At 63.4% G+C, this 15982-nt stretch overlaps 2 protein-coding genes across 2 annotated transcripts in view; one reads left to right on the top strand and one right to left on the bottom strand.

The window, feature by feature from the left end:
- Positions 1-15982, top strand: part of LOC308523402 (dnaJ homolog subfamily C member 5) — a 290237-nt gene that overhangs the window by 30750 nt on the left and 243505 nt on the right. The gene's annotated exons all lie outside the window — the stretch shown is intronic.
- Positions 4382-15897, bottom strand: UCKL1 (uridine-cytidine kinase 1 like 1). Its single transcript, XM_081097745.1, has 15 exons — positions 15761-15897; positions 9897-10087; positions 9605-9711; positions 9355-9525; positions 9203-9274; positions 8180-8369; positions 8038-8099; positions 7474-7490; positions 5650-5748; positions 5488-5581; positions 5351-5413; positions 5148-5270; positions 4930-5037; positions 4703-4859; positions 4382-4620 (listed from the first exon to the last, which is right to left on the bottom strand). Exons 1-15 carry the CDS (start codon positions 15871-15873, stop codon positions 4541-4543), a joined length of 1647 nt encoding a protein of 548 aa, XP_080953871.1. The 5' UTR covers positions 15874-15897; the 3' UTR covers positions 4382-4540.

Genomic DNA, 15982 nt, shown 5'->3' with positions numbered 1-15982 from the left:
TGGCTCCAGGTCTGCCTCCTGCCCAACTGTCCCCTCCCAGGTTCTGTGGATATGTCCAGGCTGCAGCCCCATCCTCACAGCTCTCCTCTCTCTTCTAGGTGAGAGAGGCCCAGATGCTCAAAAAGGCAGCTCGAAGGCCACCTGGCTCCCAACCCCCAATCGGTCCATCAGAGGGTACCTGGGGTGGGCTCATCCATCCCTGAGGGCACCACCGAGTCTTCTCCTCAAACTGGACTCTCCTGATGTGTCCAATAGCTGTGTTGGGTGCTGTCCCCTGGACAGTTTTGGACCTTGGAACCTGGGAGGCTCCGAGGTGCCAGAGGAATTGCCCCTCCTCCCATTGGCCCCCAATTACCCTCCGCCATGACTGTCTGGAAGGTGACGCACTTCCATCACTCCAGGGGCCCCTGGCAAGAAATGAGCCCAAGAGTCTCCTAACCTGTGGCCAGTCTCCCTGAGCTGCTTCTGATGAGGGGACCCAGCTGGAGGAGACAAGCCCCCACTGACCCTCCAGAAGAGGGAGGAGGCTGTCTCCCCCAGGGGGCAGGGGCTGGGGGGAACAGCTGCACCCTCTCCTCCTAGGACACGTGTGTATGCATGTCTATGGGTGGATGTGGCTGCTGCACGAGCTTGTCTGGTGGTGTCGGCACGTGTGTGTTTGTTTTCTGGGAGCTGGTCAGCCCCCAGCTGGACTCAGGGGGGCCCACCCAGGAATGACCTACCCCTGCCTGGCTACTCTAACTGTTCGCCCCAGTCCTCATCTTGGAAACCTGGCTTGACAGAATGGCCTCTTGCGGCCCTGTTGCACCTCCGGAGGGGCTAGGCCTGCCGCAGCCTCCAGGTTCCCAGCGCACAGCACAAGAACGAGCGAGCGAATGAATGGGGGCCGTGGAGACACAATGGGGCGAGGACAGACTCACCAGGTTCAGGAGAAGCCCTCCTGCTGACCGTTGGGCCCCAGCTCGGTGCTCTGTCCCTGGTGCCTGGCCACCCCTTAGACAAGCCTCCTGCCTTTATCTGCCCACCCTTGGCCTGGCCCCCACCCAGTGACTTCCTGTCTCCGCCCCATGACAAGCTTTTCCATTACATGGCCTTTGTGGGGGGCGGGGAGACCAAAGACACTGGGGGACAGGAAAGAGGCCAAAGCCAGGGCGGAGGGGGCGGGTGAGGGCGCCGGAGCCTGACAGCTCACCTAGAGTGGCCCAGACATCAGTATCGTGTGCCCTCACCCAGGCAGACCTGCCATAGGCCACCCATGAGGAGCCAGGAGCAGCGAAGGCAAGCTGCACAGAGTGAAGGACGGCTGGCCCGCTGAGGCCCTGGCCTGGCCACCTCTCCTGCAGCTGGGGATCTGGCCAGTGGCTAGGACCAGCTCGTCACTCCCTCCTCCAGCTGCCCACACACTGATTTCCGCTGGCCTCCTGCCTAGTACTCACACATAGGCGGGGAGAAGGGTGGGGGGCGGGGTGCCTGCAGAGGCTGCCTCAGAGACCTAGGGCCCTAGGTCCAGGCCAGGTGGCTCATCTAGGAGAGCCAAGGCCCCAGCTCTGCCCTCTCCTAAACCTGGCCCTGAGCCTGTGGCAAGGACAGCCTGTCCTGTGGAGGAGGCCGGCCAGCCCTGGCCAGGGTGCGCAGAGGACAGTGCCCCGACTCCACCTCCCCATGGCTGCCTTGCAGCTTGGGGATGCAAGCAGCCAAGCAGCTACAGCTCGGGGGCCATGCCCAAGCCCAGTCCCAGGCAGAACAGCACTCCCAGGCCCCCAGCTTATTGGTCAGAATTTCAGTTTTTCTAAAAATTTATTTACTTTATAAAAGGTAGAGAGTGGGAGAACCAAGATGGCGGCATAAGGTATAGACCTGTGTGTGCTGCCTCCCACAACAACATTGAAACTACCAACTATAAGACAAAACAGCTATCATCCAGAACCATGGGAAAGCTGGCCCAGTGGAAGTTCTACAACTGGAAGGAAAGAAAGAAGTGCATTGAGACTGAGTAGGAGGTGCAGAGGTGCCAAGAACAGAGGTACGGAGGCACATGCCAGGCGGGCTGCAACTGGATGCGCAGTTTTTTTCAATCGGAAGGGTATACAAGCTCTTGAATCCACTGAGCTTGTTTGGGGTGGGATTCTGAGGTCCCAGACCCCTACGGGGAGAGGCGGGACTGTCTTGCAGCGAGTCCGAGAGCGAGGGTGGCTTTCTCGCAGAGCTGCTCGCAGGGATCATTGTTGCCGTGGGGGCTTGGGACTCGGGGATGCGGAGACACAGAGTTGCGGAGACGCTGACGACAACCATTGCTGTTTGCTCCGTCCTGGTGATTCTCTGAGACCCCGCCCCACTCAATTTACATCCCCAGCCAGGCTGTGCCAGTGGCACAAAAGGAACCACCTGCGCTTTTGCAGCCCAGCCCAGCAGACTGCAGATTTCAACTCCTCACATACATAAGGGACACACTCAAGAAGCGGAATCAGGTTCGGAGGAAGATGGAGCGAGACCCAGCTGGGCCGGCGACATGGAACCGCTGTACCAGCAAACGCACAAGCAGGTCCACCAGATCCAGTCTCACATGGGACACCGGGAGACGGCAGACAAGCAGTCTGTGCACTTAGTAGAAAACGAAATCCAAGCAAGCATACCAGATATTCAGCCACCAGGAACGCCTGGAGATTTTGTCCATCAAGGAGCCTCCCAACAAAAGACAGAATGCCAAACTTCGTGTTGACCAGTTAAAGTATGATGTCCAGCACCAGGATACTGCTCTCAGAAACTTCCAGCATCGGTGCTACGCAAGGGAGCAGCAGGAGAGACAGCGAGAGGAGCTTCTATCTCGCACCTTCACCCCCAACGTGGGATGCGGCGCCCCCTGCAAGGCTGCGACAGCCCCTGCGAGGCTGCGTGAGGCTGCGACGGCCCCTGCGAGGCTGCGTGAGGCTACAACGGCCCCTGTGAGGCTGCGTGAGGCTCTGTGAGGCTGCGACACGCCCTGCGAGGCTGCGTGAGGCTGCGACGGCCCCTGCGAGGCTGCGTGAGGCTGCGACGGTCCCCGTGAGGCTGCGACGGCCCCCGCGAGGCTGCGACGGCCCCCGCGAGGCTGCGACGGCCCCCGTGAGGCTGCGTGAGGCTGCGACGGCCCCTGCGAGGCTGCGACGGCCCCTGTGAGGCTGCGTGAGGCTGCGACGGCCCCTGCGAGGCTGCGACGGCCCCTGCGAGGCTGCGACGGCCCCTGTGAGGCTGCGACGGCCGCTGCGAGGCTGCGTGAGGCTGCGACGGCCCCTGTGAGGCTGCGTGAGGCTGCGACGGCCCCTGCGAGGCTGCGTGAGGCTGCGACGGCCCCAGCGAGGCTGCGTGAGGCTGCGACGGCCCCTCCGAGGCTGCGTGAGGCTGCGACGGCCCCTGTGAGGCTGCGACGGCCCCTGCGAGGCTGCGACGGCCCCTGCAAGGCTGCGACGGCCCCTGTGAGACTGTGACGGCCCCTGTGAGGCTGCGACGGCCCCTGTGAGGCTGCGACGGCCCCTGCGAGGCTGCGTGAGGCTGCGACGGCCCCTGCGAGGCTGCGACGGCCCCTGCGAGGCTGCGTGAGGCTGCGACAGCCCCTGCGAGGCTGCGACAGCCCATGCAAGGCTGCGACGACCCCTGCGAGGCTGCGTGAGGCTGCGTGAGGCTGCGACGGCCCCTGCGAGGCTGTGATGGCCCCTGCGAGGCTGCGTGAGGCTGCGACGGCCCCTGTGAGGCTGCAACGGCCCCTGCGAGGCTGCGTGAGGCTGCAACGGCCCCTGCGAGGCTGCGTGAGGCTGCGTGAGGCTGCGACGGCCCCTGCGAGGCTGCGTGAGGCTGCGACGGCCCCTGCGAGGCTGCGTGAGGCTGCGACGGCCCCTGCGAGGCTGCGTGAGGCTGCGACGGCCCCTGCGAGGCTGCGTGAGGCTGCGACGGCCCCTGTGAGGCTACAACGGCCCCTGGGAAGCCGGCAGAACTGCACGAGCCGCCCAGATGGCTTCGTCAACGGCCCGCGAACCAGCTCGCAGCCCAAAGCACAACTATCACCTGAAGGGCGAGAGGGGCGAGAGCAGCTGTAGTGTTGCTTTCTCCTCACTTTTGGTAGCGAAATCCTCATTTTAAACATAAGAGGACACATTATTTTAAAAAGCCGTTACGTGGCTCCATACCCTTTCTGAGTAGAGTGTGAACAAGTCGTGAGAGACCTTTCCGAGCACAGGGACACGTTACGGATGGAAATAGCTACATTTTCCATGTGTATGACCTTTGATCCGGCGACAAAAAGCATACACCTATGGATGAGGACAGTGGGGGGGGGGGTAAGGGCAGAGGGTGGGGTGGGAACTGGGTGGAGGGGAGCCATGGGGGGAATAAAGGGGAACAACTGTAATAATCTGAACAATAAAGATTTATTAAAAAACAACAAAAGGTAGAGAGCAAGTTATCCTGGTAGCATCTTAAACTGGAATAAGTTCATGTCTATACTCTGCAAGCAGGGCCGGAGGCAGGAGGTTGGGTGGGGACGCAGATGGAAGAGACTGGCAGCTAGCTAACCCATGGAGGCCGCCTCCTCCTCATCGCTGCCTTCGGGGATGGCGTCAGTCCCAAAGTAGCGGTCACCGAAGTTCCCTAGAGAAAGAAGCAGACCCTTATAGTGGGGACTCGGGCCCTGTGGCTCCCAAGCCCCGCTGACTGGCCTAGGCAGCCTCACCGATGCCGGGGATGATGCGGAACAGGTCATTGACACGCTTGTCCACGGCCGTGGTGATGATTCTCACGCGTGGGAACGCGTAAGCCACCGAGTGAACACCCATCTCCGCCATGAGCAGCGACAGCAGGAAGATCTTGTCCTCGGGCACGTCGTGGTCCTGCGCCAGGAGGGACAGGATGGGGAATCCCGGCCCCGCCCCGCCGCCCGCAGCCGCCCGGTCCACTCACCAGGAGCACGCGCACAGCCATCATGGCCGCGGCACCCGTGGACACGGTGCAGTCCATGAGGATCACGTGGTCATCACTTATGTCCTTGGGCAGCCGCAGGTAGTGGAGCTGGTGGCAGCCAGAACGTCAGAGGCCCCAACCCAGGGCCCCAGGGCCGTGCCTTAGGCCCCGCCCGCACCTCCGGCACCCTGCCCGCACCTCCGGCACCCTGCCCGCACCTCCGGCTCCCCGGTGAGCTGATTGGTCTGGATGAGGATCGTGCCAATGCGCACGTCCTTGCACACCGCCCGCAGCGCCGGCTCCATGGTCTCCCCCGCCCGCAGGATGGACACGCCAGTGATCTGAGGAGGACGGCTGAGCTGGACCCCGCCTCACAGGCCACCCCAGCCCAGCCCAGGCCCCTGCCCCACCCATCTGATACCTGCTTCCCTGCGTAGCACTTGCCGGCATAGTCCTGCCCCTGCGGGGTTTGCACGACACAGTCCTGCAGCACAGAGGTTGGGGGCGCTAATGAGCACGAGGGGCCGCGCACCCCACCCCCCACCCAGCCCTGCGCACCTGGAAGGGCAGGAAGGACAGCGCGTGCTCGATGAGCAGCCGCATCAGCCTCTTGGAGTAGAAGATGAACTCGTCCCGGCTGGTCTCCTTGTCCCTGTGGGCCCGGGCTTCAGCAAAAGGCGCCCCGCCCGCCCTGCCCGCTGCCCCAGCGAGCGCCCTCACCTGATGATGGTGTGCATGCCCCGCACCTGCGGCGTGCTCTTGAGGACACTCAGCGTCCGCGGCAGCGGGTGGCACTGGTGCGCGGAGGCCAGCGCGGCCCTGGGGGGACAGCCTGACTGAGCGCTTCTCCCACAGCCACCCTCCCGCTCCAGACACTGCGGGCTGAGCCGCCGCCTCCCGGTTCATCTGGAGGGAGGGCCCTGGGCTGAGATGGCCCCGCCCCCTCAGGGACAAGGCAAAGGTTAAAGGACAGGAAGGCAGAGCAGCCGACCTTTAGGTAGGAAGCCAGCTGCAGTGGGAGCCTCCCTCCCCGAAGCTGGGGCCAGGCAGTGGGCGGCCTCAGCCCGACACCTCTCTCTAAGGCAGGGTGGGCAACCTCTTCCCAGCCAAGGGCCACACGATCTTTATAACCTCATTCGTGGGCCATACACAATTATCAACTTAAAGATTAGCCTGCTCTGTTTGGTCACACATGCAATTAACTCACCCCTAATGCCTTGGCAGGGCCAGACCCCATGATTTTGAGGGCCAGATACAGGCAGTTGTTCCCCACCCCTGCTCTAAGGGAACAGCTGAGCTCTGGGGCAAGCCCTGACCCTTCCCCCCAGGGGATGTGAGGCCCCTCAGGAGAGGGGGACAAAGCTGGCTGAAGCGCCCCTGCTGCCCCATGCCTGGGGGGAGCGGGGAACAGGAGTAGGGAACGGGGAAGGGTCAGGGGGAGCCAGGGGGGAGGTGTGGGCAGGAGGGGAGGGGAGACGAAGGGCAGGCAGGTGCAGCCAGCACAGCCCCCAGGCATCACACCAGGCACTGCACTCGTCCTCACATATCCCAGCGCAGCTTCCTCTGCTTGCCAGGTGAGGAGGTGCAGAGCATGTCGGGGAGGGAAGGGCAGGCAACCCCAGGTTTACGGAGAGGAGGAAAAGAACAGAGAAAAGACCACTCAGCCGGAAGCACGGGCCCTGCAGCCAGTGGCCTGGGGAGGAGCAGAGGCCAGAGGGCCAGGACCAGACGCAGGAAGCCCTGGAGGGCGACCCAGGATGTCACCCCGCCCCCCACAGGCAGCACCTCCTGGCTGCGGAGGTGGGGGCGGTGCCAGGTCCTTGGCTCACAGAGGAGGGGAGCTGTCACTGGCTGCGCTTAGGTGTTTTCTCCAACCGGAAACCCCGGAAGCTGTTTTTCTCAGAGCAGAGGCTTGCAGTGGGCCTGGCGCAGGAGACCGCGGGTGCCAGGCCCACATGGTGAGCCAGGGACCACGCAGTGGTAGCAGCGAGCCGCTCCAGCACAGTGGAGCTTAGGGGCTCTGAGTGCGGCCCTGGCCACCTCTCCTGCAGCTGGAAATCAGCCTAGCACGTCCTGACTCCACAGAAAGCAGGTCACTCATGCTGCCCGCTGTGTGGGGACAGGACAGCACCCCAGGACTCCCTGGCTCTGTCTGCACACTGGCCCCAGGGTGGGCAGGGGCCAGAGGGCTGGGGCACTACCCCCGGGGCAGTCCGCCCTTCTGCTCAGGCCAAGGTGCCCCAGCCCTCCGGCTGCTGAGCCTGTGCCTGCGGCTATTGCCCTGGAGGCCGGGCAGCTGAGCCTCTGGGGTTGGGAGGGAGCCTCCAGGGAGGTCTGGTCAGCCTAGGGTGACCTTAGACAAGTCCCTAAACCTCTCTGTGCCTTAGTTTCCTCATCTGCCCAAAAGGAAAGGCCACCACACACCCCCTTCTGTGCCTGGACCAGGGCTGCCGAGGGTGGGCGCAGCAGTGAAGACAGCCCCGGGTCCTGGCGCTGTGGGTGCTGGGAAGGCCTGACTGTGGGTGAAGGTGTGGGACATCTTACCTGACACTGAGCTCGCGCTGCGGCAGTGACAGGAAACAAGGGAACAGTGCGTCAATGGCAGCAGCACACTCGCCTCGCAGTCACCAGACAGCCTGTTGCTGCCGTGTGCCCCACTCAGCCACTCCCCCAGGAATAGGCATGCCACATGGGAGGACAGTCCCAGTCACCAGAGAGGGCCAGCTCCCTAGAGCCTCTGACCTGGGCGCCCTCTGACCTGGGCAGGCAGAGGCTCAGGTCTCAGCCCAGAACATGTGACCTTTGGTCGGGGTCCCGCCAAGGGTGCTCAGGACGTGGGACTTGCGCCAAAACCCAAGTCCCTCCAAAGGGTAGGAGGGACAGGAATGGCCCCTTCTGGGCAAGGCTCAGCTCAGGCTGGGAGCACCAGGGCACACCTGAGCCCCACTTTCTCAGGGAACCTTGCTGTGTCCACAGCACACAGGGCTGACCGAGCAGGACTCTGTGACCATGTGGGGGCCGCTGGAGCAGGGCTATGGGTGGTGGTGGGGGGGACCGGGGGGCGGGGGGCCCGGCAGGTGGGACACAGGGCCTGGCCAGCTGCCTCACCTCCTCCAGCTGGCTGTGCACGTGCTGGACGATCAAGTCAATGGCCACTGTGTTCCCGCTCCCTGGATGGGAAGGGCAGGAGGGTGACACCAGCGGGCGGGTGATGGCGGTGCATCCCACCTGCCCCCCACAGCCTGCTCACCTCGGGGCACCACGATGTCTGCCAGACGCATGGTGGGCTGGATGTACTGGTCGAAGGCTGGCTTGACGAACTTGTTGTATTGCTTGATGACACCTGCGATGTCGCGGCCACGCTCACTGATGTCCCGGCGAAGCCGCCGCACAAGGCGGATGTCAGAGTCCGTATCCACAAAGATCTTCATGTCCAGGAGCTGGAGGGGAGCAAGCCACTGCTGGGGAGGCTAGCACGAAGAAGCCATGAGGCCATGTGACTAGAACCCGGCTCTTGCACAGACCGAGAGCAAGCCCGGCCCCGTGGCACATGGAGGGTCTGGAGGGCAGGGGTGCTGTCAGCCAGGTTTGGTCCAAGGGCACGGGTTCGACGCTCCTCTGGGCAGCCTCCCTCACTGATGCCCTCACACTGGGGACTGGGGCTTGGTGAGTCTGGGTCTGTCCCCACACTCAGCTCACAGCAGGTAACCCCTGAAGGAGCCATGGAGGGTGCTAGGGGTCGCGGGTTCCTGGGGCCTGAGCCTCGGAACTCCCACAGGAAGTGCAGAGAGGCGGTGCGCACAGCACAGGCCACGCCCAGGAGCACCCTGTGCAGACCCACAGACAGACACCAGCGTGCACGTGAGCCTGCCACCCCCAACGTCACTGTGATCTTGGCGACCGCAGGGACCCCGGAGGACAGCAGAGAGAACACTGACAGGAACCTGGTGTGTGCAGGTGGGGACAGAAAGGAAACCAAGGCACCAGCCCAGAGCTTGTGCCCAGGCCCAGGAAGTGTGGGCCCTCGGGCTGCTACCCAGGGCATTTCCATCTCTGTGGGTGGCAGACCTGCCCTGTCTGCTCAAACCCATGTCCTGGACCCCCTCTTGGGAGAGGGCCCGCTCCTCACCCGACACCCAGGGACCACACAGTGGATGGAACAGGTGACCCTGTGCCACGGGACAGGGTGACAGGGCCTGCCCAGAGGAGGCATTGAAGGCAAGTCTTGTGGGAGGGCGTCCCGGCAGGAGGATGGCCTGGAGCCCGCCCTCACCTCCAACAGCGTCTTGTCAGCAAAGGCCATGATGCCCTCGAAGATAATGACGTTGGCACCATAGAGCGTCTTCTGCAAAGGGAAGGAGCCTGTGCTGGCGCCCGTGCTGGCCCGTGTGCCCAGTGCCCTCACAGCCCAGCTGCTGGGCCTACCCAATCCTTCTTGCGGCTGTGGGTGGTGAAGTCGTAGACCGGGACCTTGACGCTCTTGCCCTGCTTCAGCTTTTGGAGGGTGGACACAATGAGGTCGAAGTCGAAGGCATCCGGGTGGTCGAAGTTGTAGTTGTGGAGGGCAGCCTGCTCCTGCTGATGCTGGGTGAGCACCTGTGAGGAGAGCAGGGGTACTCAGGGCGGGGGGCTGCAGGCCCTCGGCACAGCGGCCACACGCCGGGGCACCCCTCACCTTATAGAAGGAGTCCATGGACAGCAGGACCACCCAGGGCACGTCCAGGGCCTCGATGATCATCCTGGCCACAGTGGTCTTCCCAGAAGCACTGCCACCACCCAGGCCTGCGGGGAGCAGAGAAGGTGGGCCGCACGCCTGGGTCCCGGGGTGGACGGGGCCAGGAGAGCCCTTCCAACCAAGTCACCACAACTGGAAGCCCGACCGCTGCTGCTGGAGAGCACCCTGGCACCGACGGCGGGTCCTGCCCAGCCCACCCGGTGGGGTGACAGGGAGGTGGCAGCCGACTCACCGATGGCGAAAGCCTCCTTAGACTGCGTGCCGTGCTCGTTGTACCAGGGCGGCCGCCCCGCCGTGTAAATGGTGCGTTTGCTGGTGCGCAACAGGGGCGGCTCGGATTTGCACTGGCTGGTGGTGCGCTTCCGCGGCGAGCGCCCCGTGCCCACGGGTGGGAGGAGCCTGTCCAAGGCCTCAGCGCTGCTGCTGCAGGAAGGAGAACAGCTCGCTCGCCGGCCCTGTCACCAAGCCCACCACCACGCCAGGCCCAGGGTGGCCGTCTCTATGCAGGCACGCGGGCATGGCTGAGATGGCACACAAAACCCGCCTGCTGCCCATCCACAGGGCCCATGGCCTCACACAGGTTCAGAGAGACAGCAAAGCACAACTTCCGTGCAGGGGGAGTGCCATCCATGCCAAGGACAGTGATGTGGACGGATGTAGGTGGGAGACGTGAGCTGGGAGACCCCTTGGGGAGGCCACTGATTCTCACCCTCGAGCACCTGCCAACTGCAGGGAGGAGGGCGGAGGCCCCACAGCCCGCAAGGTGGCAGTTCTGCCTGGGAAAGGCAGGCGGCACCTGTGCCCAGCTCTCCCCATGCTGCCCTGCTTGTGGGAGGCACATCCTGGCCTCAGGCAGGGCTCCAGTGTGGTCACTGGCTTGAGGCCCCAAAACCAACAGGGATGGCTTCTGGGGAGGCCCGGGGGGCTGAGCGGCCTGGCTCCACACCTGCTCAGGAAAGGCCCAGACGGACGGGGACATGGCAGTTGTCTGGGACGTGAGTTGGGCGAGAAATAAACTAAGATGTTTATGTGAAAACCAGCATGTGGAGACGGCCAGCCCATGTGCCCTTCGGGTCTGCGCGTGTGAGGGGAATGTGCATGCGCACAACCAGCTGGAACAGGGATTTCTGCCCCATCTGACTGTCTACAAGGACGTGCCCCTGTTATCAAACACCAGACCAAGTCATGGTCTGGACTGAAGCTCTGTCCTGCTGTCACCGCTACAACCCGCAGTGCCAGGTGCGCCTGTGCGTGTGCTGGGGGGGGCAGCAGAGAGGTGAGCTGAGGCCCTGCACGCGACAGGCACACGGACAGCCCCGAGGGCACAGAGAACAGCGTCCGCACGCTGACAGGAGGCCCGCGGCCCTATGGGGGGCGGGCGCAGAGAGCCGTCTGCGTGCGGTGCTCAGCAGCGTCTCTGCGGGGACAGCCATTACCTTCGGGTCCGTTCAGAACCCGGTGCTAAAGCTCGCCATGGGGTTGGGTATCAAGATGACCCAGTGGCCAGGCAGGCCTGGGGACAGGCCACAGCACCACCATGGACCGTGAGCGCCTGGGGAACTCAGACTGGCATGGACCAGCCGCCCTGGAGACAAATGGTGCCCCCAGGCCCCGGTCACCCTGGACATGGCAGACGGAACGTCCTGGCGACAAAGAGGCCCCTCCCCTCTGTGCTTTCTGCTCGGGGAGGAAACCCCGAGAAATTATGGTTTGCAAAGGGCAAGACCTGGCCAGCAAGGGCGCACCGTGCTGGAGACGGCCTCGCAGAAGAGACCCCGACAGCGGAGGCCAGGGCTGGCACCACTCCTGTCCCTCTGCTTCTCACCCCAGGCTGGCAGCCTCTGGGGGGAGCCTTCAGGTCCCTGCTGTGCCTGCTCCGCATCCTACTGAGGTCATGATGACCACCGGCAAGGACGACTTCCGAGGCTGGTGCTCCCGACAGCCTCGGGTAGACACCTCCCCGGGACAGGGAACATGGGCCAGGGTGGCTGCCAGAAATCGCCCGTCTCGGCGTGCAAGGGGCCTGCAAGCATCAGGCGGGTCTGCAGCCAAGCCCAGTCCACGGCCTTCTCCAAGCCCAGCTCTCTGGGAGCCAGGGACAAAGCCTCACTGTGCCCTCAGAGCGAGCCGTGTCATAACGGGACCAATTTCGATAGGGGAAACTCGCACAGACCTCGTTTCCCTGGTCACAGGCGGACAGAGCACGCGGACTACGATGACAGGGCATTTCAGCTACAGGACTGGGGGACACAGACCGGTCTGCAACGAGCAGCCCCCCGTGCCTGCGGGTGGTGGGCCCTACCCGCCCCAAGCACCGGCCTGGCTCCTGGTCCCTGATGTGCAGCGCCCCCCGCAGGAATCGACCGAGATGCAGGGGAGGAAGGGCTCTTCACCACAGCTGCAGACAACAGTCCTGCCACTCACCTGCCTTCTGCTCCAAGGGCCCAGCACCCTGAGATCCTGATGCCAGGGTAAGCTGAGGGGCTGCCCATGACTGGACACAAGATGATCCGAGGTGTCTGCAGGGGTACCCCACACTGCCTCAGGCCCACAGCAGCCCCCTAGGACAACCCAGGAACCATGTGAGCTGCCCCTCCATGGGTGGGTGGGCAGCCAGCGTGAGGCCAGACCCCTGGCTGCAGAGGCTACCCACTGGGAGGCAGGGAGCTAACAGCTGGGAGCCCTCAGGCCCCTGTGCTGAAGGAACAGCACTCACCACCGGCCCCAGAGACGAAGTCACAGGCATAAGAGGATCACGCGGCTGGGGCTGTGCACTTGCCTGATATTAATAGCACTGGCCCTGCTGGAGAAGAGGCAGCCTCGGGTGTGAACTGCCCCTGGGCACAGGCTGGCACCCCGCTGGCCCAGGGCTTGGTGAGGACCACCGTGCACCCCCTGAAATGCCCCAGGAAGAGCTTCAGAACCCGGGCCTACCTGGAGTTGCAGGGCCAACTGCCCCCAGCAGAACAGGGACATCTGAGCTATCTGTTGGCCAAGCTAAGGTGAATGTCAGTGCTGAGCCAGGCGTACCACCCGTGCCCAAGGTGCCTCCCAGAGGCATAAACAAATCTGAAACTCTACCCGCCTGAGCCTCTGAGAATAACTGCCTGCCCTGCCCTCCACAGCGAGGCTCCAGCATGTCCCCCACGGCACCTGTGCTCGGCGCTGGGGGGAATGACACAGCCAGGCCCGCCTGGCGGCAGGAGGAAGAGCCATTCGGAAAGGGTGAGTCGGCTAAGGGAGCTGTCCTCCAGTCTGCACAGGGGCTGCCCACAAGTCCCGACTCCACCCTCATATCAAGTCACTGGATGTTGCTGGCTCTCCTCATTTGTGTTTTAATCCTCACTAAAGGATTTTCCGAGAGAATGAAAGGGAGGGAGAAGGAAGGGGTTGGGAGAGAGAGAGAGACATCAATGTGAGAGAGACACATCAATTGGTTGCCTCCCTCACGTGACCCAACTGGGGCTGGGATGGAACCTGCAATGGCGGTACATGCCCTAGATTGGGAATGGAACCTGAGACCTTTCGGTCTGCGGGCTGATGCCCCAACCACCGAGCCAAACCGGCCAGGGCCAGCTTTCTTTCCTCCTGACTCAGTTTCCAACAACATCCCTAATAGCTGCCAGAACCTCACCGGAGAGAAAATTCCAGATAGGGTTGGGTTCAAACATCTGAAAGGGGACTCTCCTGCCTGCCTAGGTAACGTGGGTGGGTCTAAACCAGCCGTGGGCAAACTATGGCCTGCGGGCCGAATCCGGCCCGTTTGAAATGAATAAAACTAAAAAAAAAAAAAAAAAAAAGACCGTGCCCTTTTATGTAATGACTAGAGGCCTGGTGCACGAAATTCGTGCACGAGTCGGCCCTCGCAGCCCCAGCTTCATCCAGAAGTTCGTCCGGAGTGTCATTCCGCTGTTTGGCCCTCCGGTTTAATTAGCATATTATGCTTTTATTATTATAGATGTTTACTTTGAATTTATATTAGTTCACACAAACACTCCATCCATGCTTTTGTTCCGGCCCTCCGGTCCAGTTTAAGAACCCATTGTGGCCCTCGAGTCAAAAAGTTTGCCCAACCCTGGTCTAAACTCTACACCCACCAGAGGCCTGTCCGTCTTTGCCCACAGGAGCTTCCCTCCTGACCCTGGGCGTGGGCAGATGGGGGGCTGGCTCACACTCAGGGAGGCTGGACAGCACTGCAGAGTTGGGGCAGGCACCCAAGGCTTCCACTCCTGCCTGACACCCCATCCCGGTGGAGGGGAGTTTGCTGGGGGAGTAAAATGAGGCCAGGGGGTGGGGAGAGAGGGGGGCTGGTTCACCAGGGCCCGGCTCAGGGACAGAGGGTTCGGGGTGTCTTTCTCAGGGCAGGTGCAGGAATGGGGCTGCAGCCCCGCCCCACCACCCTGGAACCCCTGGCAGGACCCCTCCTTCCCAATGCTCTGGGCCAGCCTCCCTGCACCCCACAGCTGCAGCCCCAACCCCACCTGGACCAAACCAGGACACAACCTGAGAAGGCACTGCCACAGGTGCCCATTTCTCCACCAGCACATCCAGGGTTAAGGAGTCCGCGTCCCTGTCCTCATGGGGCTGACCCTCTAGGGCAGTGATGGCGAACCTTTTGAGCTCGGCGTGTCAGCATTTTGAAAAACCCTAACTTAACTCTGGTGCCGTGTCACATATAGAAATTTTTTGATCTTTGCAACCATAGTAAAACAAAGACATATTTTTGATATTTATTTTATATATTTAAATGCCATTTAACAAAGAAAAATCAACCAAAAAAATGAGTTCGCCTGTCACCTCTGACATGCGTGTCATGGGTTCGCCATCACTGCTCTATGGGCACAAGAAATAACGGCAAGGTAGACAGCCACGGGGGGCCACAGGTGGAAGGAGATGGGACCGTGGGCAGGGAGAGGCTCAGGGGCACTGGACTCCAGCAGAGCCAACTCTGGGGCCCTCCAGGGTGGTGCAGGGACTGTAGCGGGGCCCTAGGCCTCAGCGTCAGGAAAGAGCGGCGAGCAGAGCAGCGCCAGGGCGGAAGAGCCCTGCAGTCCAGTCACTGCCCTCTGGTCCTGGGTCCCATCCTCTGTGCACAGGGCAGGGCCCGGACAGTAGCTGCCAACCCGTCTTCAGGGAGTGCTTTTCTCGAGAACTTGCCTGGCCCTGCCTCCTCTGATCTGGGGCTAAATCAAAGATTATTTGGAACCAGCAGGTGTCGCCGACAGGTCCTATGAGACCCTGTCACGCCATACCCAGCTCTTAGTCGCTGCTCACTGGGAGGGTGCGAGCCCAGGAGGACACATGCTCCACCAGGGCCGACACTCCGGCAGGAGCTGCCAGGGCGGGGCGGCCGGGCCTCATTCCTCTCCCTGCAGCACCCAGGCTGCCCTGGAGGGCTCCCTCCCCCAGGCTGAGCCCTCCGCTGAGCCTTCCCCAGGGCACAGCTCCGACCAGCAGGGAGGCCAGCCTGCGGGCGCGGGCGCGGGGCGGCCAGCACTGCTCCGCATCGCCCCCTGGTGGCGCGGGCCGCAGAGGCACCGAGCGGGAGCCAGTTTCCTCTCGGCCACTTCTGCCTCCCAGCAGCCAGGCTCCTCCCCACTGCACCCACGAGGTCCCCTCGCGAACCCCTACAGAAGCCTCGAGGGTGTCCCTCCGCCGGGCGGGACAGTCCGAGGACCATCCATGCACCACCTGACCCCCAGGCTCCTGAGCGCTGGCCTCTGGGCGGGGGGTGCGGGGGCGGGTGTCAGGCAGGCACACGCGGCAGCCGGGTGCCCGAGGCCCAGCCCCTCGGGAGAGAAACCCGTTAGCCTCGGGGAGCAGAACGCGCTCCATCCGCCCAGCCTTCGCTGAGCGCCCACCTGCAGGCTCGGCCCCGCGCCCGCCGGGGACCTCCCACCGCGGCCGGGGACCCGAGTGCGTGGGTGCGGTGAGTACGTGAGTGCGGTGGGTGCGTGGAGTGCGTGGGTGCGGGGAGCCCGAGGAGACGGGGCCGCCTCGCCCCAGCCCCGCGGCAGGGCGGGTGCTCGGGCTCACGCGGCCGCCCCTCCCACAGCGGACGGAAGGGACGTGCGCGACCCCGGCCTCCGCGCCTACCGGTCCTCGCAGGCGGCCTCGCTCTTCGCCACCGTTCGGTCCGTCCCGTCTCCGGCCACGGGGGGCGGCGGGGACGAGCGAGGAGCGTCGGCGGAGGCCGGGGGCGCCGCCATGGAGCTCCAGGCCTCAGCGCTGACGAATGGGCAGGGTGGGCCGCTGGAGCCGCAGTTGGGAGCCTGCGGCCGCGTCCCGCAGACTACAAATCCCACAAGGCTATGCGGC

Source organism: Myotis nattereri, assembly GCF_964212035.1.
Source record: "Myotis nattereri genome assembly, chromosome: 8".
Classification (NCBI taxonomy): Eukaryota; Metazoa; Chordata; class Mammalia; order Chiroptera; family Vespertilionidae; genus Myotis; species Myotis nattereri.
Note: the sequence above shows the minus strand (reverse complement) of the source record. Positions and strands in the feature narration are given on the sequence as shown.

What these genes read in the sequence shown, in the direction of transcription:
- UCKL1 (XM_081097745.1), bottom strand. Translation starts at nt 15,873, where the DNA reads ATGGCGGCGCCCCCGGCCTCCGCCGACGCTCCTCGCTCGTCCCCGCCG. An exon ending in TGGCTGTGCGCGTGCTCCTG is followed by an intron (nt 4,860 to 4,929) that starts GTGAGTGGACCG and finishes CTCCTGGCGCAG; the next exon opens with GACCACGACGTGCCCGAGGA. An exon ending in CCGCATCATCCCCGGCATCG is followed by an intron (nt 4,621 to 4,702) that starts GTGAGGCTGCCT and finishes TTCTTTCTCTAG; the next exon opens with GGAACTTCGGTGACCGCTAC.